A 23,606-nucleotide genomic window follows, 5' to 3' on the forward strand; every position below is an offset into this window, starting at 1 on the left:
ATAGAGAAACACTGTTATAATACAAGACGTTAAGAACAAAAAGAATATACATTACAGTACATCTTCCAAATATTTTCATAATCAGAAGTTTACGAATACTTTTTTATAATTTATACACTTTATTAAATGTAACGTATAATACAAAAAAAACATAGCCCTGTACCTTATCAATTAGTGGTTGCCATCAAGGTGCCAAAGGGAGTTTGGTCCAGCTACACTGTACAGTCGCCTCTGTGGTCTTTGTGACATTGCTCTTAGAGCTGCAGCACTGGGGTTGATTCAGCACTAAACTCCTTCTCACTCTGTCTCTTTGCACCCGTACTCCACCTGCCCGTAACTGTGCCCTGACAGCCTCAGACCCAAGCTGGTCATTCCCAGCCACAATATCTTTGATCATGTCATCGAGGGCATCATCAGTTACATCAGAATATGTCACAGACTGATTCAAATTGAACTTCCTGAAACAAACAATTCAAACATAACTATTGTTTATTATCAAGATAATGCTAAACATGTTCTTGTAGCTCAAATAGTAGAGCATGGCACTATAGAAATGCAAGTTTGATACCCAGGGAATGCATGAATTGAAAGGGAATGCACAAGTTAAATGCAAATGTAAATACAATGCTCATTTCATGCGCATCAAATAGTTTAAAATGAAATTTGCCTACATCTTGATGCAACTTACTTTATGCGTTGTTTGACTGTAGCCAAAGACACTTGCAGAATTTCAGCTATCGAACGAAGAGAAAAACCACATGAGGTCAGAAAAGAAAGTTGCTCTCTAGTGATGCTGTAATGGGGTGCTCCTCTACCTCCACTACAAGTAAGTGGAGCCTGATAACTGGAACTGGCTGCAACAATAATAACAAGGATAAATAATTGTAATCCAATCAAGTTTTACAAGTCACAAAGAGAGGTCTATCTAGAAACACAATATTAAGGGAATACAATGTTTTACGTTAAATTTAAAATGCAATGTATTTAAAATGGTAAGAATGTCATCTGTGCTACGAATATCATTGTCAGAACAGTTAATTTAATAACCATGTCCGTCCACTATGTAGACTAAGTGATCTTTACTACAAGTTTTACTACAAAAATAAATAAATAATGAATGCTAGTTAACGTTAATACCCATAAATACTTAGCTTACATAAACAAATATTATATCAGTACCTGTAGATTTGTAATAATTTATTGTAGGCTATATTCAAAGACATTCTGTTAAATAATAATTCAAAGATTTGTAATGTACCTTGTTGTTCATGTTGCCTACGTGCGTTTACTTCTGCAATATATTCCGCTATGTCACAGAGTAACCGATCCGCTGCCGGCACAATGATCAGCCTCCCTCTTGCCCATTCAAAACTTCTCTGCATTGTTTCCAGCCTGAAACCAATATTTTATATTTTAAAAATGTTCTGTTGTTTGTGGCCTAATGAATGGCACTGTTTTATGTATTCACTTATATTTTTCATTCTTGTTTTGCATATACCGGGCGGTAAATGTAAAAGGATTTGTTGAGAAAATAGCCTAAAATACACGTTGATAATGTATGCAAGTTACTGGTGGTATTTTACTAGTGGATAGGCCTGGTCCTACACAATAAAATAATTATAATATCTTCATTACACCCAGCCAAAGTGTTCTACAGTTTGTTTTAGATGAAGACCAATGATGATGACATGTACACCAAAAAATCACAACAATCTCAGTAGTATTGGGCAATGCATTGATACAAGCAGCGTAAAATATTTTACACTATATTTGCTTTATGTTTGAAAGCAATACTTACCTCACTAAAGTTGACTGAACATTGGGTCCAGCATCCTGTGTTAGCTGACGAGAGCAGTCATTTAATGTTCGCTTGCAGCGCAAAATGAAGCTTCTTCTGTCCATCTTTAGCGAACTGGATTATTTTCCTTGTTTTAATGTCGATAACTCAAATTACCACAAATGATCCGTGCTGAATTGGTCTGGTCTGACTCAGTTCATCATTGATTGGGAGAGACCAGTTCAAACTTAGTGGCTGTGGAAATCAGTGGGCGTGGCTCATTATAATACAAGCAAAACGCCATAAAATAACGCGCGCTCTGTGCAACCAAAATGCCGTTTTTTACGGCGTCATATGGCGAGATGAGCGGCGTAAAAAGCGGCGCTTTCCATGTACACTAAAACGCTGTCAAATACGGCGTCATTGACGTATTTCGCGCGTCTTTTACGGCGTTTGTAATTACAACACCGTATTTTACGGCGTTCAATACGGTTTAAAACGCTGTATTTGATGGAGTTTGGCTTGAAACGCGATTAATCTATGCCGTATTCCTGACCCTCTTGGCTTGCCATAATATGCACGTTCACACCACCGCCGACTTGAGCGGCAAAGAAGCTCTGGCCCTGTCGAGGACGCTTGTCTAATGGCGCTTTTCCACTACACAGTACCAGCTCGCCTCGGCTCGACTCGACTCGACTTTGTTTGGTTTTCCACTGTGTAAAAGTTGTACCTGTACCTGCTTTCGGGTACTTTTTTTCTTACCACCTCCGGCGAGGTTCTGAGCGGGCTGAGGCGAGCTGAGGTGATACCAAAATGTGACGTAAAAACAATGCCGACTGCTGATTGGTCAGAGAGAATCGTCACTATTCACTGCGTCATCATTGCGCGCGCCAGACGGAGCATCCAGAATAACCCCGCCATTTTTAAATAGTTTGCACAGATATAGCCTACTAAACTATTATTATGGCAACTCGGAAGAATACGCCGTGGTCAAACGAGGAGGTGCAGACTTTTCTTTGTTTGGTTGCCGAAGAAAGGATCCAGCGAGAGCTTGATGGGGCAACGAGGAACGAAAAAGTTTATCAAGAAATCTCAGAACTGCTGTCCACATATGGCTACAACAGGACTTTCCAGCAATGTAGGGAAAAGTTAAAAAAACTGAAAAGTGACTACAGAGCTGTAAAGGATCACAACGGCCGCAGTGGTTCAAACCGAAAAAGCTGGAAGTGGTACGAACAGATGGACCGGTATCTACGGCCATAGACCGGCGAGCAACTGGAGGGAGGGTGGACTTGACTTGGCCACCAGTTTGTTGGAGTCGCTGATGGAGGATGGTAAGTGTTTTAAGTTTACATTACATTAATTCTGTAGGCGCACTCAGCTCGAGAGTTATGTTTTCTGTAGGCTGGCTTTTGAAAAGCTGAAGCTCACTTATAACAACGAAGACTGTAAACTTGTGTCGCAGATAACAATTGCTGCTACCTCTAGCTAGCTGCTAACTATCTGCCATTGCTATTTTCGTATTGTGTTGACTTTTGTATGATCTTTCTATCTAAGATTCATTTTCGACGAGCGAGAATGGTTCAGTGACACCCACTGATGCCACGTCGGCACCAGAACCAGCGGCACCATCGACACCAACAAGATCAGCAGCGTCGACACGAGACCGCAGCAGCGTCGACACGGCAACGGTTAGTATAATTGAGAAAAAGTAAACCCTTCTAGCCTGTTGTCTGTGAATCTATACACACTTATTAATATATCATTAATCGTATCAATAACTCATTAATAACGTAAATTTACTTGCATAACAACAGGAAGCATTCCCAGTTATGGGAATACAGGATTCATTAATATACCTGTTCAGTATTTTTATAACTTTCCAGACGTACACAGTGTACACCTATACTGTACACATAGTATTTTAAAGTTGACATTTACTAAAATAGTTGGGCTCAGATGTTAAGTTGTTACATATACTATATAAGTAATAGTAAGTTGTGGGGTTGTCTTTTTTTGTGTAGCAGCTGTAATGATAATACATGTGAACAATTTAAAACACACACAACCTTTGAATGAAACGTGACTTGTCCGTTTTTCTTTATAACTCATTCATTGTAATTATTTTTTGGCCAGGACGGAGGAAACGAAAGAGGGAACAGGAGCATCTGACTGTCCTGAGGGAGATGCAGACATCGGATGTCGAGCAGCTGGAGTTGAACCGGGCACAGCGGAGCGCCATTTACAGATGGCACTCGATGATGCAGCACATGCCCGAGAACTCGAGGCGGCTTTAAGGAGAGAGGAGATTGCTGCAATGTCGTCCTTCAACCAGGCCTTTCTGGGAACCCTGAGCCAGCTTGTCCAGGCACTGAACCGGCGGGATGCTGTTCCACCGCCCCTGGACTGAAACCCCTTTGTTTATTTTAATTTAATGTTTGCACTACATGTAACATATGTATATAGTTGGATGTGTGAATTTATATTAATATTATATTTTTTCTATTTGTATGCGTGTTTAAATAAAACCTTTTGAAAGTTATTACAAACAGTGTCTTTTTTTGATGGTTTGCTTTTTTACAAGGGTTTGAACAAGTATTTTCAGATTGTATACTGTGATAACCTTTAATGAAAAACAGCAGAGACAACATATTTAATGATAATGTATTTATTTAGCAATTAAAATAACGCATCAGACCCTCTCGTACATCTCTGCCCTCCTCCTCAACACCCTGTGCCACTGCCACCACAGGCTCTGCTGCTGCAGGTGCATCCCAGTCATTGTCATAGTCCTCTCCGTGACTCTCACAAAGGTTATGCAAAGCACAGCAAGTAAGAATCATAGATTTCACAATTGTAACATCACAGTCATTTCTTTTCATGAGGCAACGCCACCTTCCCTTCAGTCTACCAAAAGCGTTTTCAACCACTACCCGTGCTCGACATATTTTCTTGTTGTAGATCTGCTGTTCTACTGTCAGCCGTCCAGTGTCAGTGAATGGCTTTAGGAGCCAGTTCTGCAGGGGATAGGCAGAATCTCCCAGGATGTAGCAGCCAACATTCACCCCACCAATATTCCTGGTGTAAGTTGGAAAGTGGTTGCCACGGCTGGCCAACTCCCACAATGTGGACAGTCTTAAAACACGAGCATCATGCAAGCTGCCAGGCAGTCCTGCAAACACGTTCCAGAACAGTCCTTTTCCATCTACAACACCTTGAAGGACGATGGAGTGCCAGCCTTTACGGTTGAAATAGTCACAGTGGTACTCCTGTGGTGCCAAAATGGGTATGTGTGATACATCAATAGCACCAACACACTGCGGGAGCCCCCATCTGTTCTCAATGTAGGCAGCCATTTCTTCAAACTTCTCCTGGTCTGGGTAACGGATTTGTTCGGGAACCAACAACGTTTCTGCAGCAGCAGTGAACTCTTGAACACACCGGCAAACAGTTGTTATGCTTACTCCGAAAAGATGGCCGATAGTTCTGTACTCTGAACTGGTCGCAAGCTTCCATAGTGCGATGGCCACTCTCTTCTTTAGAGGAACACACTTGCGGAAGCTTGTGTCTTGTCTCTCCATCACTGGACGCAGTTTGTTGTACAAATATATGAATGTTTCTTCCGACATTCTGAAGTTCTGAACGCACTGCGCGTTTGTGAAACCAGGAACAATATCATCCCACCACTCGGTAGCTCGGTTGAAAGCCCAAACAAATGGTCTGCCACGGCAACTTTGCAAAGCTAAATAGATCTGAAACACATAAACCATGCACATTTTAGTACGTAATACTGGTAGCTATAAAGTTGATTAAATACTTTGCATATAGTATAGTATTTACACATATGCAAACGTTAGCTATGTTAGCATAACTTACCCTCTTGCGTCGGCTTTGAACAACCGGATTCGTCTCGTAGTCTGAACTCTGTAGTAATTCCCAAACTGTCCTGTTTTTTTCAGCAGTGTTTCGTTTTGCTGCCCTCAGCCTCTCATGAAACAACGTTTGTCTTCTTGCTGTGAGAAACAGCCACATCCCGAGGATCAAAAACAGCATACACTCGATTTGACAACCGGGTACTATTTGTGGCGGTACTGTCTGCAATGGAAAACGGAGCGAAAAGCGAGTCGAGTTGAGGCGAGGCGAGGCGAGTCGAGCTGGTACTGATAATGGAAAAGCGTCATAAGAGTACGGGGAAGCTTGTTGACGCTTTGGCCGCTCTGGCGTAGCAGCATTATGTTCGAGAGAGAGAAGTGTCAACATGAAATGTAAACAGAAAAACAAGCAATACATTGACACTAGAAACCTTTTATAATGACAGCATTTTTATATTGCCTATTCCGCATCTCAACGCACGTATAAAGCTTGCCACAAAGAACTGGCCAAAGTAAGGATTATGCATTAAACATTTAAATTGTTTATTAATAAACTAGTGTTTTCTGTCAGTTTTCGGTTCATTTATGAGACGCGCTCCAGTTCACGCGCCGGCGCCTCCGTGTCCTAATTATATTGTATATATTTATATACTATATTTGCTTCTTATTTATTAATCCAGTCAATTTGTTGATGAAAACATTGATTAAAATGAAGATACAATTTATACAAAACGAAATTCACTTAAATGTTTTCCTGACTCAAGCACTGATGGAACAAAGAGCATTTCGACATTTGCAGTAAAAACTTGAAATATAAATTCACAGAAAATGCATTTAATACCAATATATTGAAACGTCCAGACATTGGAAAAATATCAGTCCATGCGTTTTATATTTAATATTTAGGTACTTTTAGGTAGCAAAATATTTTTTAGAAAATTCTACTAGACTACGTCACTCATAAATCATGAAATTTCACACATCCACCATCTCTTGAGTTTTATTAAAAATCTTTAACTTTTAGGTAGCAAATTATTTTTTAGTAATTCTGTCCATTACACTAAGGTTAGATTGTAAGGTAAATTGGAGCGGCCACACTGAGCTGTGCGTAACGCCCACAGACGTGAAGTGAACGAGACAGAGGCTGACCGGTACTGTCTGAAATGGTTAACTCTGTGGCGATGCATGTGCAAAACAGATTTAACTAATCATAAAGTCAATCAGGATACATACATAAGCCTACTATAGGCCTACACTAACCCCCCTCACCCCTCACAATATAGTTCCCACGTCCCTGCTTCAGATGGAGCAGATCATGAAGCAGAAGGGGGTGTCAGAATATGCCAAACTTTCATGGGAAATACTAAAGATGGGGATGTTTTCTAATTGAAGAATCTGATTAGTGTGCATGCACACTAAACAGACTCTTCAATTGAAGAGCGTCACATCTTTAGTTTGTCCCATGAAAGTTTGGCATATTCTGACACCCCTTCTGCTTCATGATCTGCTCCATCTGAAGATAAACAGACTTTAACACTGTATTACTGAACACTGAAGGATACAAATAAGGTTCATGTGTAGTGACGTCATTTTGGACCTTTCTAGAACATACTGTGAAAACAAGCAGAAAATCTCAATGCATGTTGCCTTTTAACAAATATTAGTGATTCATTTATCAGACATTAACCTCTACTGAAAATTACCCTGATTTAGGATTAATTAGTAACCAAGTTCTGTTATTTCTATTAAACTTTCTATAATATTTTGCACATTTACGAGAAGTTTGACTGGGTGACAAATAAAACTTTAACCATTACTGAACTTTCTGTAAAGATCCAAACTCTTCAAACGAGAACATGTGTGACTCTTAAAAGAGTGTTTGTGTTAATGGAGGACACAGATGTTATTGGACTTGGAGCTGGTGTATTTGGTGCTTTGTGCCTCAGACACGGCGTGTTTGTGCAGTTCAGCGGGCAGCAGCAGACGCACGGCGGTCTGGATCTCTCTCGATGTGATGGTGGAGCTTGTTGTAGTGAGCGAGACGAGACGCTTCACCGCCGATGCGCTCCAAGATGTCGTTGACGAAAGAGTTCATGATTCCCATCGCCTTGGAGGAGATCCCGGTGTCAGGATCAACCTGCTTCAGGACTTTATACATGTAGATCGCGAAACTCTCCTTCCTGAAGCTCTTGCGCTTCTTTCCTCCTTTACCGACGGATTTACTGACGGTCTTCTTGAATCCTTTCTTCGGCGCGAACTTCACTGGATCCGACATGATGCTGTAAAGTGTGACACTCACCAAACATTGAGATTAATCTGACATATCGCAGCATGCTAACTTTAAAAGGAAACGATCCGTTCTTCTTCAATAGCGGAAATTCACAAGTATTCATAAACTCATTTATGCTAATTTCTCTGGGGACAAAAAGTCCTCTGTGATTGCTTGGCTTTATGGGACAACCCCTGAAATGATTTCATTGGACACAGAACAGCCAATCAGAGGCTTCTAAATGTTAGTCCCGCCCATTGCCTCGTGATTGACAACAACCATCACCAACACGATTCAGTTCCTTTATTCCTTTAACTTCTTATTATTTTCTGATTGAGTCACAACTGTGTAATTTCAGAGTTCTTCATACACATTAAAACACGATCATGTGGAGACTTCATGTGTTTAAGTGGATAAAATAATGTATAATATTAATTTAATATCACTCCTCTACGACCAGTTTCAAGAATCTGAAGTGACTATTTGTAGCAGATGTAACTAACGTTTTAAATAAAAGGAAAAACCCTTAATTAAATACTGGGAAACATGTTTAAAGAAAAAACATTTGAAGGTCCAGACTTAAAACACAATTTCATCAACGCTCTTTGATTAATCTACCAATTGGAAACTCAATATTTGTATGATATTGTGTGACTCTTAAAAGCGCGTTTAGAATCCGTTCAGAGTTCGTCTCTGTCGTTTCAGCACGTACACAACGTCCATGACAGTGACGTCTTTCTCTTGACGTGTCAGTGTATGTGACGTCATCACGCATAGCGTTATATGGAAACTCCTTCAGCACACCGCGAGTCTCCTTGTTGATCAAACCGGAGATATGCGTGGAGACCCCAATTCAATAAGACAAGGTTTGATAACTTTATTACCAAAGCCCAATAAGGATATATTATTTTTAGAAAATTGCCGTCCGATTACGCTAATTAATAATGATGCCAAAGTTTTTGCACAAATATTTTCAGAAAGATTGAAGAAATATCTTGATCCCATAATTGATGAATGTCAATCAGGATTTATGAAAGGTCGACACATTTGCAATAATATTAGGCTCATTTTGGATTTAATTGACTACAACGAATTTATTACAGATAATAGTTTTGCTTTATTTGTTGATTTTTTTAAAGCGTGTGATACTATCGATCATAACTTTATGTTGGAGACCTTAGATTATTTCGGTTTTGGAGTATACTTTAAAAAAGCTATTCAAACACTGTACAATGACTGTAACAGCTCAGTTAAGTTATCATTATGGAACATCATCCAGGTTTAAAATCAGTAGAGGTATAAAACAAGGCTGTCCCATTTCACCGTTTCTTTTCTTACTTGTAGCACAAACCATGGCCGTACATATTAAAAGAGATACATTTCATGGTATTAGTATTTTGGAGAAAGAGTTAAAATGCTCTCAATTAGCGGATGATACTGGCATTTTTTAAAAAAATGAAACTGAAATTAAAAAAGCTATTGAGTGCCTTAATATTTTCCTCTTCTGTATCTGGTTTGTGTTTAAACATTAAAAAATGTGCGTTATTCCCTTTGAAAGCATGTAATCATAATAACATATTTGGTATTCCAGTAAAGGAGATAGTAGATTATTTAGGTATTAAGATCTGTAAAGATCAAAAAGAGAGAAATAATTTGAATTTTACACCAATTATTAGGAAAATTAAACAAAAATTAAACTCATGGTTAATGAGAGATCTTTCCTTAAAAGGAAGAATATTATTATCCAAAGCTGAAGGATTGTCACTCTTGGTGTATACAGCTCTCGCATTAGATGTTCCACAAGCAGTTATAAAAGAGGTGGATGTTATTTTGTTCAATTTCATTTGGAAGAACAGACCACATTATTTAAAAAAAAAACTGTTTTATGCAATCCAATTGAGGATGGTGGTCTAAATGTACTTGACTTTAAGACTGCGAATTGCGTATTTAAGAATAAGTGGATAAAGAACTACTTGAACTCTAAAGGCAAAATTTGGAATATCATCCCCGAGTACATTTTTGATAAGCTGGGGGGTTTAGAATTTTTTTTTAGGTGTAATTTTGACGTAAATAAGGTTCCGATAAAGCTTTCTTCTTTTCATAAACAGGTTTTTTTTTTATTATGGATGCTCATTTATAAGCATAACTTTTCTCCACACAAATCTTTGATTTGGAACAATAAATATATTACGTTTAAAAATAAATCTTTATTTTACAGAAACTGGTACAATAATGATATTATTTTGGTCAGACAGTTATTTAAGAATAATGGACATCTTTTTAATTACTGTGAATTCCTGAACTATTATAAGATCCCTGTAACTGCTAAAGAGTTTGCAGTATTTGATGCCATTCCTAGTGGCCTTATTCAACTTTTAGCAGGCAATGTATCTTCTGAGTCTATCTCCATATATACTACCAATCAGTTAAGTATTGATGGTGTGAAAATTATAGATAAAAAATTTAATAACTTTTATATTAGGGAATTATGTAGAATTACATTATTGCCTAAATGCAAACCTTTTTGGAACTCAATGTATAATCAAATTGAATGGAAAGAGGTCTGGAGTTTACCCAGTAAATACTGTCTTACTAATAAAGTTAAAGAAGTTACATATAAGATTATTCACTTGATTTATCCAGTGAGACAAGTAGTCTCAAGATTTTTTAGAGACATGGAGACAACTTGCATCTTTTGTAACACAGAAGAAGAATCAATAAAACATTTATTCTTTGAATGTGTATTTACCCAATTGTTTTGGATTGATGTTGAATATCTGATATTTAAATTCACAAAATTAAAGATTCGTCTTTCTGGTAAAGATATTTTTTTGTTATACAAAAATAAGAGTTTGGAGCTAAATTTGGTGATTAACTTAATAATTATGTATGGAAAATACCATATTCACAAACAGAAATGGACCAATAATAAACCTAACATTATATTATTAAAAATTGAGCTTAAACATTATATTTAAGCCCTAAAAGATGCAAGAAATAAAAAAGCGAAACGGATGTATAGAATTTTTGAATCTCTTTCTTTTTGGAACTTTTTGTAATGTTTCCCCTGTATAGTTATTTTATTTTATTTATTTTTTATTTTTTCTTTTCTTACTGTCTATTGTTTCTTTGATGCTATTATGAATGTAATAGATAATAATATGATGTGATCCTCTGTATGTGTATATTGTATATTGTTCTTGTTATGCAATAAAAAAAAAGGAAAAAAAAAAAAAGATATGCGTGGAGACGACAAATAGCGGGGTTGATTCCCTGAATATCATCACGCAACACGTTACGATGACCCATAGTATGGAACGCGAACGGGGCCAATAGTCTATTTACGAAACGCGTGAAATTTGACCGCGTCAACACGCGCTGTTTGTTCGCGTTAACGCGGCAAAGAGCACAGTAGCCAATGAAATTGCTGTATTTGAGACTATATTTGCATATGGTACGTATGTCTCTGATTGGTATGTACGTATACAAACATCAGAAGTCATGTTTATTAATGAATGATGTCGTAATGGTACACGTATGCAAACATCAGACGTTATAATTGTTCATGAGGGATAATGCATTGGTACGTAGTGTGTGATGTCAGCCTTATGTCATGATTTGTCATGCCCTTTGTCCTACGTTCTTTCTCAGTATGAAACGCGATCAGGTACAAAGTAAGCAGCTGAAACCATAACCATGGCTCTTAGAAATTTTTTAGCAAACTGCCAAATAACTTTTTCAGACTGCGTGGAGCTGGCTTCTTCTAATAACCATACTAATGAAGATTTGAATCTTGTAATATTACGGTATGTCCAAAAGGCATTACATTTATAAGAAAGATGGCTGACTTAATGCAACTTGAAATCATTACATGGTATGGAGAATTGTCCTGTCTTTCAATACCAGCGGATGTTGCGGACTTTAGATAGGACAGGTGCTGCAGTCATGTGCAGTCATGTTAGAACAGAAATGGCCATCTCTGTTCCCACAAAGTTGGGAGCATGAAATTGTCCAAAATGTCTTGAAAATAATAAAAAATAATTTAATAATATAATTATAATAATAGTAAAAATAATTCTTTCTTTCTCAAAACTGAGTTTGGATTTCTAAGTGATCAATTTATGTACAAGTGTTTTCCCACATGCTCATTGCCTAGGTCATCAGAAAATTTATGTGGCATTTAAATGGCAGTGTTTCCCAAATTAAACACAAGAGCTGTTAGTTTTGAATGATGTGAAACTCTACTGATAGAGTTTTGCAAAAAGTTTGTTTTTCAAATGCAAACTCAGTGCAAAGCAATAATGTCCTTGTATTTTTGCAGACTTGGTCTAAAGATTGGGTATATGAGTGAATGGTTTCACCGAGTGATCCTCAAATTCCACTTTTAGCATCTTAGCAATTTGAAAAAACTGTAAAACAAACTGTGACAGATGTCAGCCTATATGGAATGAACCAAGAAAATCTTAAAATTGCATGGAACTGAGAAGCATGAACTGGAAGGAACAAAAACAGACTGCAATTAAAAAAAAACAAGAGACAATTATTTTAATGCAAGCAAAAAAAAAAAAAAAAAAAAATGTGCACACATCACCTTTGGAATAAAAGAAAAGAAATCTGGAAATCTGTTTGTTAGTAATCTGTACTGAATTACAACATGAATTACAAGAATTAAACATTAATTAAACTCCTGTCTTAATATAAACCCTGTCTGGGAAACCGCCCCTCAATATTTAACATAGAAATAAATATTTAACAATATTTAAAGTTATTCTTGCCACTATAACTTATGGATCCCTAAAGACAAGTTTATGGGTAAATAACATATTAATAATAAAAGTATAATGAATATCAAAACACATGTTAAATATAATGTAGTAATTTTATTGTAGCACTCATCAGCCTGCAGCAGCCAAGATGATGTTCTGCAATACAGACAACAGCAGAAACTCTACAACCAATTAAACACCAAATTACAAAACATTATTAGGCTATGTGAAAGTGAATAAATGTGTGTGTGTGTGTGTGTGTGTGTGTGTGTGTGTGTGTGTGTGTGTGTGTGTGTGTGTTTAGTTATAAATGTGTGCTGTATAATTTAGTGTAACAGAGTTAGAAATGTAAGTTAGTGTTTGTATGTGATTTTCACCGTATTTAAGCAGCTGTATTGAGTTTGGTGTTTTGGAGCCCCCCTTTAGAGAAATGGTGTACTGCAGCTCTGCTGCGTTTTGTCCTTGTGTTGTTGCCGTACCGATCAGAAGTGGTATGCTTTACATTGGGTAGGTTGACTGTATAAAGCACTTCCCACTTTGTTTTAATGATGTAACTGTAAAATGTTGTTTAAGTTGAAAACTTCGACATATCACCTGTGTTATATTACTTTACATGTATTGTTAAGATTTGGGTGCAATTCTAGCAACTTAGAGAAAATTTATTAATGCTTTCATTATGACCATGAGTTCATACACACTGAGTCTTACGTGACTAGCTGTAAACTCCGCTAGCAATTTTCCATGTATTCAGTGTATTTCTTTTATTTTGTATGTGCAGATGCTGTTTTATATACGCTTAGTGCCTGAAGGCATGTTTTGTGTTCTGATTTTCCAAAGGTATGTTGCTCCATATGTTAAATGTGAATAAGTTACAGAATGAGGAAATATTTTCCTGTGTATTTTTCTTAAGTTTATTTTATCCCCGTCTAGTATGCTAAAGGTGTATCCTTCTGTATGAATGTTTCTTTTTGTAATAATTTACAACAGAAGATCAGAAGTGGTATGCTTTACATTGGATGCTGTTTTATGTACGCTAGTGCCTGAAGGCATGTTTTGTGTTCTGATTTTCCAAAGGAATAAATGTGAGAGAAGCCAGTTTTGGTCTCAGTCCCTTCACCGCCTGACCACAGTTACACTGGTGCCGTGACCTGTCGATCTCCCAGATCAGCCCAACGCCGATCGCCGTGGATGCTGCGTTGAAGTCCAGCTCGTGTGTGCGAGATCAAGTGTGGTTAGAGTTGTCTTTGTATATGGTTAGGCAGTATAGGGCTGTGTTTATATTATTCCAGTGTGGGGAATTGTTCATTATCCTTGATATACAGTAAGCTACAGCTTTCTTTCTCTAATATTGTTATCTCTTATATAATTTTTTTTTTTTTGGCATTTGATATTACACAACGCAGATACTTACCATTATGGCTGAGAATTATAGCTACAGTAATGTTGGAGATAATTTTGCTAGTCCAGTTCTTCCTAAAGGGAGGGGTATGTGGGGTGCATGGCGGGGTTCTGATAGTGGTGCTGTTGGACATAGGTTGGACATTGGGGAGGTGGGTTATTCCCAGTCATTAACTGACAGTGGTAGGGGTACAGGGTTAAGTCAGAACCCAGTTTGTACTCCTGTTGGCCAGTTTTTGGGGGAGGGTCCTCTCACATCCACACCCAGCAGTATTGATTCTGTTGCTATTAACCACCTCACGAGCATGGTGGGACAGTTAGGTGCCCAGATTGGTGAGTCTATTGTAGCCAAGTTAATGTCTGCTGGCGTAGTGAATACTAGCAGTGAACAGCAGGGCGGCTCATCCCCTGCACATCACATCACACACATGCAGAACACATCACCTACACATACAGGAACTGACTCTAGCACTGTAAGACAGACAGACTCACACGTTACTGTACATGTAAAATCAGACAAAGAGCCTAAGTTGTTCAGAGGTGACGGTTCTGACAAATATCCAGTCCAGGACTGGATTGACATAACTAAAGCTTATCTGAGAAAGCAGCGGTGTCCTGTGGATGAGCAGGCAGAAGAGATCATGGGGAAGTTGATGGGCAAAGCGAGAGATGTCGTGAAGGTTGCCCTGCGCAGTGATCAGACTCTCAGCGTGAAACAGAACCCTGGCCTCATTTATGATATTCTCCTCCAGTATTTCAGTGATGTGTCCTCATGTCTCCCACTAGCAGATTTTTACTCCACCCTGCCCAGACCTGGCGAGAGCCCAGTTGATTACTGGTTGAGAGTAAACAGAGCAGCTGATCTGGCTGATGAAGGCCTCCGCAGGCAAGGCAGGCGGATGGAGAATTCGGTGAAGAGGTGACACGTATGTTTGTCAAGCATTGTCCCGACCCAGAACTCTCCTCTATCTTTAAGTGTAAGCCCATTCATGAGTGGAGTGCACGTGACATACAGTTGAGAATTGATGACTATCAGAGAGAGCGAAGGGCCTCTGGAAGAGCCTGTGCAGATGTGCGGGTAAAGAGCCTCACCACCACCCTTGCCAACATGCAGCCTAACCCAGCGGCATACAATCAGCCTGTGCCTGAGCAGTGTCACACTCAGTGCCCTACCCTCACTACTGCTCCAGTCCCTAGTCCAGTGTGTCACCCGCAGTGTCCCTCCAATGTCACAGTTTCAAGTCAGAGCTACACCTCACATCAGACTCCATGCCCCCCTCATGTGCCTCTACGCCAGCTGTATTACAGAATAGTCAAGACGCTGAGGATAGAATTCTGTCTCAGTATGATGGCCATGTTAGAGCAGATGATGGGGAAAGTGCAGCAGCGCAGCAGTGTTCGTGGCGGAAGATTCCAGGGTGGTAATCGAGAGAAAGCTTGTCGTGTCTGTGGTGACAGCAAACACACCACCATCACCCATTGCATGTCAGAGAAGCTGTGTTTCACTTGCCTTGCCCCAGGCCACACACGGGTGGGATGTCCCACCAGGTCTTCCCCTGAGCCTCAGTCTAAGGGAAACTAGTAGACTCATATTTAGAGGGAGACAGTATGGGTCATAATTTTAACTCCCACAGTGAAGATATTTCTAATGCAGAAACCGTTTACACGATGAACAAGATGGCTTGTAATGACACTCAAACTGTTGTCTTTCAGAACATACACAAAGTTGTTGGCAGTGACAGTCTTTTCTATACTCCTGTGATGATTGATAATACAGTGACCCTAAACGCTATGCTAGACAGTGGCTCTATGGCTTGTACTATCAGTGAAACTGCCGAGATGAAGCTTAGAGAAGCTGGAGCTTTCACAGCACATGATCAGTTCAGTACAGATGTTGTCCTCATTGGCTGTGGTGGTCGTCAGCGTCATGCCTAAGTCAGCTGTCTATCTGCAGATGGAGGTGTATGGCTGCAAGATCATAGTTCCTACTTTAGTTGTCCAGGGCCAGCATGATGAAATGATATTAGGTACCAATGTAATCAAGCATGTTCTTCATCAGTATAAGCAGTGTGATGCCTATTGGAAAGCTGTGTCTGCCCCTTGTCCTGCTGGCGATCCAGAATCTGAACAGTTCCTCTCCATGCTTGCTGGTGTGGACCGTTGGAGAGGTGAGGAAGTTCCCTGCAAGATAGGCACTGTGAGAAGCAACTCGGCAATGTGCCTTGAACCTGGTCGTGAGTACTTAATGTGGGAAAGCTACCCAAGTCTGCTGCTGTATCTCCTGGTAGCACTGTGATGGCTGAACTCACATCATGCCGCTCAGCTCCAAGGGGAATTCTGGTGGCGAGAATGGTGACGTCTTTGTGGGAAGACAGATGGTTTCCGTTAAAGCTGATCAACACCTCTGATAGACCCGTCTTGGTGAGACGCAATGCTAAGTTAGCTGACGTTTTTCCCTGCATTGCGCTTGAAGATATGGATGACACACACACTGGGGTCTCAATGGCCATGTGTTCTTTAGTAGCTAGTAGATCTGAGAATGATGCATGTTCTGTTGACGACAAACTCAAGGCAGTTGGATTGAGTGAGATTGACATAAACTCCTGTGATGTGTCCGAGCAGTGTAAAGGCAAGCTGACTGAACTGGTTGTGCGCTACAATGATATCTTCTCACGTCATCATCTGGACTGTGGAGAGGCAAAGGATTTTGTCCATCGCATTCACCTCTCAGATCGCAGGCCATTCCGACTCCCTTTCAGGCGGGTGCCCCAAGTCAATATCAGAAGCTGCGCCAAGTGCTGAGTGAGATGGAAGAGAGAGAAATCATCAGGAAGTCCACCAGTGAATATGCGTCTCCATTAGTTCTCGTATGGAAAAAGAATGGGGATCTTCGAATCTGTACGGATTTTCGCTGGTTGAACAAGCTGAACTTTTAAAGATGCTCACCCTCTCCCTCACCAGGCCGACTGCCTAGCAGCACTTGGAGGAAACGCTCTTTTCAGTACGATGGATTTGACTTCCGGGTTCTATAACATGCCGTTGCACGAAGATGACAAAAAGTACTCTGCCTTCACCACTCCAATGGGTTTATATGAGTACAATCGTTTGCCGCAAGGTCTCTGCAATAGCCCTGGAAGTTTTATGCATGATGACTAGCATTTTTGGAGATCAGAACTATCTGAGTTTGCTTTGCTACTTGGATGATTTGCTTGTCTTTGCTCCTGATGAAGAGACTGCTCTGCAACGTTTGGAGGTGGTGTTTAGCAGATTACGTAGCCACAACCTGAAGTTAGCCCCCAAGAAGTGCTTTTTCCTTCGAAAGGCTGTGAAGTTCCTAGGGCACATAGTCGATGAAACTGGTGTGTCGACTGATCCCAGTAAGGTTGAGGGCATCATGAAAATGACAAGTGCTGACCTAATGGAATCAGACGGTGTGACTCCCTCAGCGAAACGGGTTAGATCTTTCTTGGGAATGATCAATTACTACCAACACTTTGTACCCAATTACTCAGCCATCGCTAAGCCCCTCTTCTCTCTGTTGTCAGGCCAGAAACGAAAAAGTAAGCAGAAGCCAATGAGTAAACACAGGTCTCAGAGCAGGAAGTTGAGTGCTGCTGACTGGACCCCTGACATGGAGCAAGCTTTCCAGAAACTGAGATTGTCACTGGCGAAACAGTTGTCCTTGCTCACCCTGATTTCACCCGCCCTTTCATGCTGTCTGTAGATGCTTCTCTTGACGGTATTGGTGCCGTTTTATCGCAGATCAAGGAGGGAGAAACCAGGGCAAGGCCCATCGCATTTGCCAGCAAGTCACTTTCTCAGTCTCAGAAGAATTACCCAGCGCACCGTTTAGAATTCTTGGCGTTGAAGTGGGCCATCTGTGACAAGTTCAGCCACTGGTTGAAGGGTCATGTGTTCACAGTGTGGACAGACAACAATCCGCTGACTCACATCATGACAAAGCCCAAGTTGGATTGCTGTGAGCAACGTTGGGTGGCCAAGCTAGCCAGCTACAGCTTTGATATCAAGTATGTTCCAGGTCCACAGAACGTTGTTGCCGATGCCCTAAGCCGTGTGCCTTTTGAATGTGTAATGGGCTTACACTTCAGGAGCCTTATACCACACTTCTCTCTGAGGTCCAAGGTTTGACGAGTGACTCTGTTCAAGACACTTTTCGCTACTCCAGTGCCCATGATGGGAATCTACGGCAAGGTGATGATCGTGTTGGGAGTATGTCTGCTCATTTGTGTGTTCACACTCAGTCCATTGGGATGGACGATATATCTGCTGTCCTGCAGTCACACAGTGAGTGGGAGACTGGAGCAAGAACCCGTGCTGTTGCCGCTCTGCACCATGTGCCACAGTTTGTCCTTGGTGGTCAGGTTTCCCTGCCTGCTTACACAGAAAAGGAACTTCGTGATGAACAGCTCGGTGACAGAGCCCTCTTTCGAGTTTTGTATTATGTGGAAAGACGTCGCAGACCCTCCAGGAGAGAGCGAGTAAAAGAATCAGTCACGGTTTTGAGATATTTAAAGCACTGGGAGAAGCTTATTGTGAGCAATGGGATACTCTACAGAGTTTCAAGAGACCAGACCACAAAGTCAAAGCGTCACCAGTATGTAGTCCCTGAGTCACTTAAAGCTGTTGTCCTAAGAGGTGTTCACGACGATGCTGGTCACCAGGGTCAGTTCAGAAGTCTTGGGCTGGCCAGGCAGAGGTTCTTTTGGCTTAGTCTTGACAGGGACGTGAGAGACTATGTCCGCAACTGCAGGCGTTGCATCGTCAGCAAGACAGCCGAACCTGCTGGCAGGGCACCCTTGGAAAGCATCACATCCACCAGGCCACTACAGCTTGTTTGTATTGACTTTTGGTCAGCGGAGGATGCAAGGAATAATTCGGTCGACGTGCTGGTGGTGACCGACCACTTTACAAGAATGGCCCAGGCATTCCCCTGCAAGGATCAGTCAGCAAAGCAGGTGGCGAGAGTCCTCTGGGACAAGTTCTTCTGTGTATTTGGGTTTCCAGAACGTATCCACAGTGACCAAGGAGCCAGTTTCGAGAGTCAACTGATCAGCGAGCTACTTAGAGTCTCTGGTATTAGGAAATCACACACCACACCATATCACCCTATGGGTAACGGGAGCGTGGAACGTTTTAATAGGACCCTTGGCAATATGATCCGTGCACTTGCTCCAGACACAAAAGCCAATTGGCCAAGACGTCTTCAGACCCTCACATTCATGTACAACAGCTCAGTTCATGAGACAACGGGATATGCACCTTTTTATTTGATGTTTGGACGGACTCCTCGTCTGCCAGTCGATGTCCTTTTCCGTACTGTTCTGAATGATCCAGCTGTGGTCAGCTATGACAAGTATGTGGCATCTCTGACGAAAGATCTACAAGATGCTATGTTGATAGCTCAGGAACATGTCATGAAAGAACAGCACCGTCACACTGAGATCTACAACAAGAGAGTCAAGGGGCCTACCATTGATGTTGGTGACCGTGTATTGGTGGCTAACAAAAAGGAAAGAGGAAAGAGGAAGACTGCAGATCGTTGGGAATCCACTGTGTACACTGTAGTAGACAGGAACACCGAAACACACACTTACAGGATATGTGACAGTCTCTGGACAGGAGAAAGTCGTTCACCGTAATCTGTTGATGTTGGTGAATTTCCTGCCTGTGGAAAACACAAGTGTAATCTCCGACCCAGTCTCATCTTTGTCTTCTGTTCAGCAGTCAAACCCAAGTGACAACTCAGTGTCAATAGTGAGACAAAGTTCTTTGCGTGATAACATGAGTGGGGACTATGATGATCTGATTTCTAGCCCGGGATTTCAGGGAGCACAGATGGGACGAACACAGAGAGAGAAAGTTGGATCTGATTCCATAACTGTTCCAGGGCAAGTGGATTCTGAGGGACGAACTGTAGAGTGGATTGCACAATCACCATTCCCTGAACACTCACAAGCTGAGTCGGCTGATAATGGAGGAACAGGATCAGTTCCTCTTGTCTCTCAGAGTGACCTGGAAACGTCCGGGGACCAGACAGGAGACCAGTCCATAGCCTCTGACTCTACACTTGTGACTAGCACTGACGTTAGTACAGCTGTTGCCAGCAACATGGATGGACAGACTATCTGTTGTGACATAGATGGACTCACACGCACAGAGACTGATGGACAGACTGTCGTAACACAGACAAACAAAGCTAATGACATGAACAATGTTGACACAGTAGCTTCTGTTTTACAGTCTGAAAATCCTAGTACGTTCACACAGGTGAGGTCTAGATTTGGTCGCATTCTCAAGCCAGTTGACAGACTAATTCAAACTATGTCAAGGCAAGATATTGTTCACACACATCCGTCTATGCAGGCTATCTGCAGGTCAGTGTTTCAGGTTTTTCATGAGTAGACTTAGAGTTGAGGTCATACACACGTTTAGTAACATTGGTTATATGGTCCAAGCTTCTCTGATGAGTTTTATGGAGAATTTCTATTTGTTTTTGTTTTGTTATCTTCTCTTTTCCTAGAGGCTTTAGTACACAGTATAAATGGGTCTTGTGGGGTGTATAAGGCACCCTACTGCCAGTGGTTGGTTGGAGAGTTTGCGCACCTCTTCTTCCACTTCATCCTTATTGGATACCTTTGGGTTGGCTGTCCTGTAATTGGTGACCTTCTGTCTAGTGTTAGAAAGTAGTGTACTTTTTGCCTTTGGAAGTACTGTGTGGTTGCTGCTCAAATTTGGTGAAATTCTGGGGAGGTGGGTGTAACAGAGTTAGAAATGTAAGTTAGTGTTTGTATGTGATTTTCACCGTATTTAAGCAGCTGTATTGAGTTTGGTGTTTTGGAGCCCCCCTTTGGAGAAATGGTGTACTGCAGCTCTGCTGCGTTTTGTCCTTGTGTTGTTGCCGTACCCGATCAGAAGTGGTATGCTTTACATTGGGTAGGTTGACTGTATAAAGCACTTCCCACTTTGTGCCTGAAGGCATGTTTTGTGTTCTGATTTTCCAAAGGTATGTTGCTCCATATGTTAAATGTGAATAAGTTACAGAATGAGGAAATATTTTCCTGTGTATTTTTCTTAAGTTTATTTTATCCCCGTCTAGTATGCTAAAGGTGTATCCTTCTGTATGAATGTTTCTTTTTGTAATAATTTACAACAGAAGATCAGAAGTGGTATGCTTTACATTGGATGCTGTTTTATGTACGCTAGTGCCTGAAGGCATGTTTTGTGTTCTGATTTTCCAAAGGAATAAATGTGAGAGAAGCCAGTTTTGGTCTCAGTCCCTTCACCGCCTGACCACAGTTACATTAGCCTATAATACTTTTGGAAATTATAACTTAAAACAAAAACAAATAATAACCCATAAAGATACATTATAATAATTGTATTATATGGATAATTAGCAATTACTTAATATACATTTTAACATTACTTTACTCTAGCACAGCAGTCAGTAAAACAATGCCACAATAAACTGAATGATTAATATGTAGGAAGACTACATCTTAAGGTAAGTCTGTTTTTCTAAAATATTACACTTCAATACGTACAGAATGTGCGCGTTAAGAAACACGTTCAAATTGGTCGTCTCAACATGGTAAAACTGTGCGTCTTTACACGCACTAAAGTAACGCGACGAAAATTGACACCTTAACACGACCAGAATGAGCGTGTCTACACGTTCAAAAGAAACACGTAAAAAATTGCCGCGTTAACGCGAACAAACAGCGCGTGTTGACGCGGTCAAATTTCACGCGTTTCGTAAATAGACTATTGGCCCCGTTCGCGTTCCATACTTTAGCACCTCCTTTCCCGCTGTTTCCTCCTCAAGACACGATGACAAGAGTTTGATCTGGGATGGGCGGATCGATACTAAAGTATCGATACTTCCGATACTGATGTGGTATCAAGAATACCGATCCCCACATAAAACTATAGATTTTAAAGTTGTTCTTTTTTAACTAGTGAAATTATTTAGATAACATGAATAAAGGGTAAACAAAGCAGCTTAATAATTTTCTGCTTAAGCCTATAAATATATACAATAATAATTTAAATTATTAATATTATCCAAAGAATTCATATTTATAAGATGTATCCGCGGTAGTGTAAAAGAACTTGGTATCGAAAAGAAAATAAGTGTTATCGGTCATCCTTGGTTTGATATTTACACAAACGTGACGAAGAGCCGGAGAAGAGATTTATGTTCGCCTACAGGACCTTGTAGAAACATACAACTGAAGGAGGAGCCAAATCGTGTTTATTTCTTACTCTCATCTTATCGATGCAGTTTATTTCATTCAAATATATTCAAGATATCAACAACATGGAGCAGAAGTTGGAATGTTATCCAACAAACGTGTCAATAGACACTAAAAAGAGACACAGTTACATTGAGATATTTGCGAATTAAACAGCAAAACTGAACTTTGCATGATTCCTGTCACATTTGTTTTATTGAGATGAATAAATCAGGAAACAGTTAAACTAGCAGCTTCACTAAAATTAACTTTACATGTGGGGACCGACTGGGGGCTAGTTGTCACAAAGCTTGTTCTCTCCAGCACTGGTTTTATAATTTAGCTTTAGCAATAAAAAATAAATCTATAGTAATGGCAGCTCAGTCAGTAAATAATTACTCATTATTTTTAGTGCAAGTAAACCCATGAAGCAGAAACTATTCGTGACTAGCGCTTAAATGACACTTGTGAGAGTTGATTATGTGGAACTCCAAAATCCACTAAACACACAAGAACAAAAATAACTTCTGATATCACCTAAAATAAAGCCAGACTGAAGAGTCTGGAAGAGACTCTTAAAAGAGCATTTGGTGTGAAATTTTAACTTTGGAGGAGAAAAATGGCGGTGTGAGGTTGATAGCGTGGGTGAATCAGTCCTATGATACATTTGTGTTTTAACTTGTAATTTTAAGTGCATTTCGTTCAATATTATATCATTTGAACTCGGAAGCATTTTCTGATCAGTTAGGGGTTCATTTTGGTACATCTTCTTTTTTGCTTTTGTGAAGTTCGTTCACGTGAACTTCTGTTTTTATTTAGATAGTTGCTAGTTAACAAATCTCACTTTCCGTCATCAGTTTAATCTTTCTCATCAGTACTGTGAGTACTCTGGAGGGTTTTGGACTTTGACAAAAGATAAGAAATGCAAATCTAAACCGATGGATTCATCTTTAGAGCTCGGTGCCTGATCTGCAATCGTTCCACTGCCTGAAACTCCGATAAAGGAACCAATGCACAAAATAGGCAGAAATGATGATGGTGGCGATGAAGATTTACAATCTCCTCTAGCCACTACGATAATAACATATCTCAAGTCCATCATCAATGAAAGAGCTGACATCCTTGATAAAGGCATCGAGGAGGTGAAGAGATCAGTTGAATTTCTGACAGAAGAAATTAAAGATGTAAAGGGAAAAGTGGAGCGAGTCGATAAACGGGTAACAAATGAGGAACAAAGAATCAGTGAGCTGGAGAACAAAGTACAGGATC

At 40.3% G+C, this 23,606-nt stretch overlaps 3 protein-coding genes and 1 pseudogene across 4 annotated transcripts in view; 1 reads left to right on the plus strand and 3 right to left on the minus strand.

The window, feature by feature from the left end:
- Positions 1 to 23,606, plus strand: part of LOC127645778 (basement membrane-specific heparan sulfate proteoglycan core protein-like) — a 458,523-nt gene that overhangs the window by 79,853 nt on the left and 355,064 nt on the right. The window lies entirely within an intron of this gene.
- The window catches only part of LOC127643374 (uncharacterized), a 39,281-nt gene that overhangs the window by 990 nt on the left and 14,685 nt on the right, over positions 1 to 23,606 (minus strand). The window contains exons 1-4 of one of the 2 annotated variants that reach the window (XM_052126065.1): positions 1,799 to 2,657; positions 1,259 to 1,392; positions 689 to 854; positions 164 to 458 (exon numbers count right to left, since the gene is read on the minus strand). In XM_052126065.1, coding sequence (XP_051982025.1) covers positions 185 to 458; positions 689 to 854; positions 1,259 to 1,392; positions 1,799 to 1,902 — 678 coding nt within the window. In that variant the 5' untranslated portion in view covers positions 1,903 to 2,657 and the 3' untranslated portion in view covers positions 164 to 184. Of the gene's footprint in view, positions 1 to 163; positions 459 to 688; positions 855 to 1,258; positions 1,393 to 1,798; positions 2,658 to 23,606 lie in introns of those variants that run through there. The other variant, XR_007970502.1, reaches the window with a different exon arrangement.
- LOC127643094 (uncharacterized) lies at positions 4,358 to 6,124 on the minus strand. Its single transcript, XM_052125662.1, has 2 exons — positions 5,654 to 6,124; positions 4,358 to 5,529 (listed from the first exon to the last, which is right to left on the minus strand). The coding sequence occupies exons 1-2, from the start codon at positions 6,065 to 6,067 to the stop codon at positions 4,450 to 4,452; spliced, it is 1,494 nt and encodes a 497-aa protein (XP_051981622.1). The 5' UTR covers positions 6,068 to 6,124; the 3' UTR covers positions 4,358 to 4,449.
- On the minus strand, positions 7,345 to 7,932 carry LOC127643513 (histone H2B 1/2-like; annotated as a pseudogene).

This window comes from Xyrauchen texanus, chromosome 1 (genome assembly GCF_025860055.1).
Source record: "Xyrauchen texanus isolate HMW12.3.18 chromosome 1, RBS_HiC_50CHRs, whole genome shotgun sequence".
In the NCBI taxonomy this organism is placed as follows: domain Eukaryota; kingdom Metazoa; phylum Chordata; class Actinopteri; order Cypriniformes; family Catostomidae; genus Xyrauchen; species Xyrauchen texanus.

Coding starts and splice junctions, on each gene's coding strand:
- LOC127643094 (XM_052125662.1), bottom strand. CDS start 6,067: ATGTATTGCTTGTTTTTCTGTTTACATTTCATGTTGACACTTCTCTCT. Junction 5,530..5,653: donor TTCAAAGCCGACGCAAGAGG/GTAAGTTATGCT, acceptor TATGTGTTTCAG/ATCTATTTAGCTTTGCAAAG.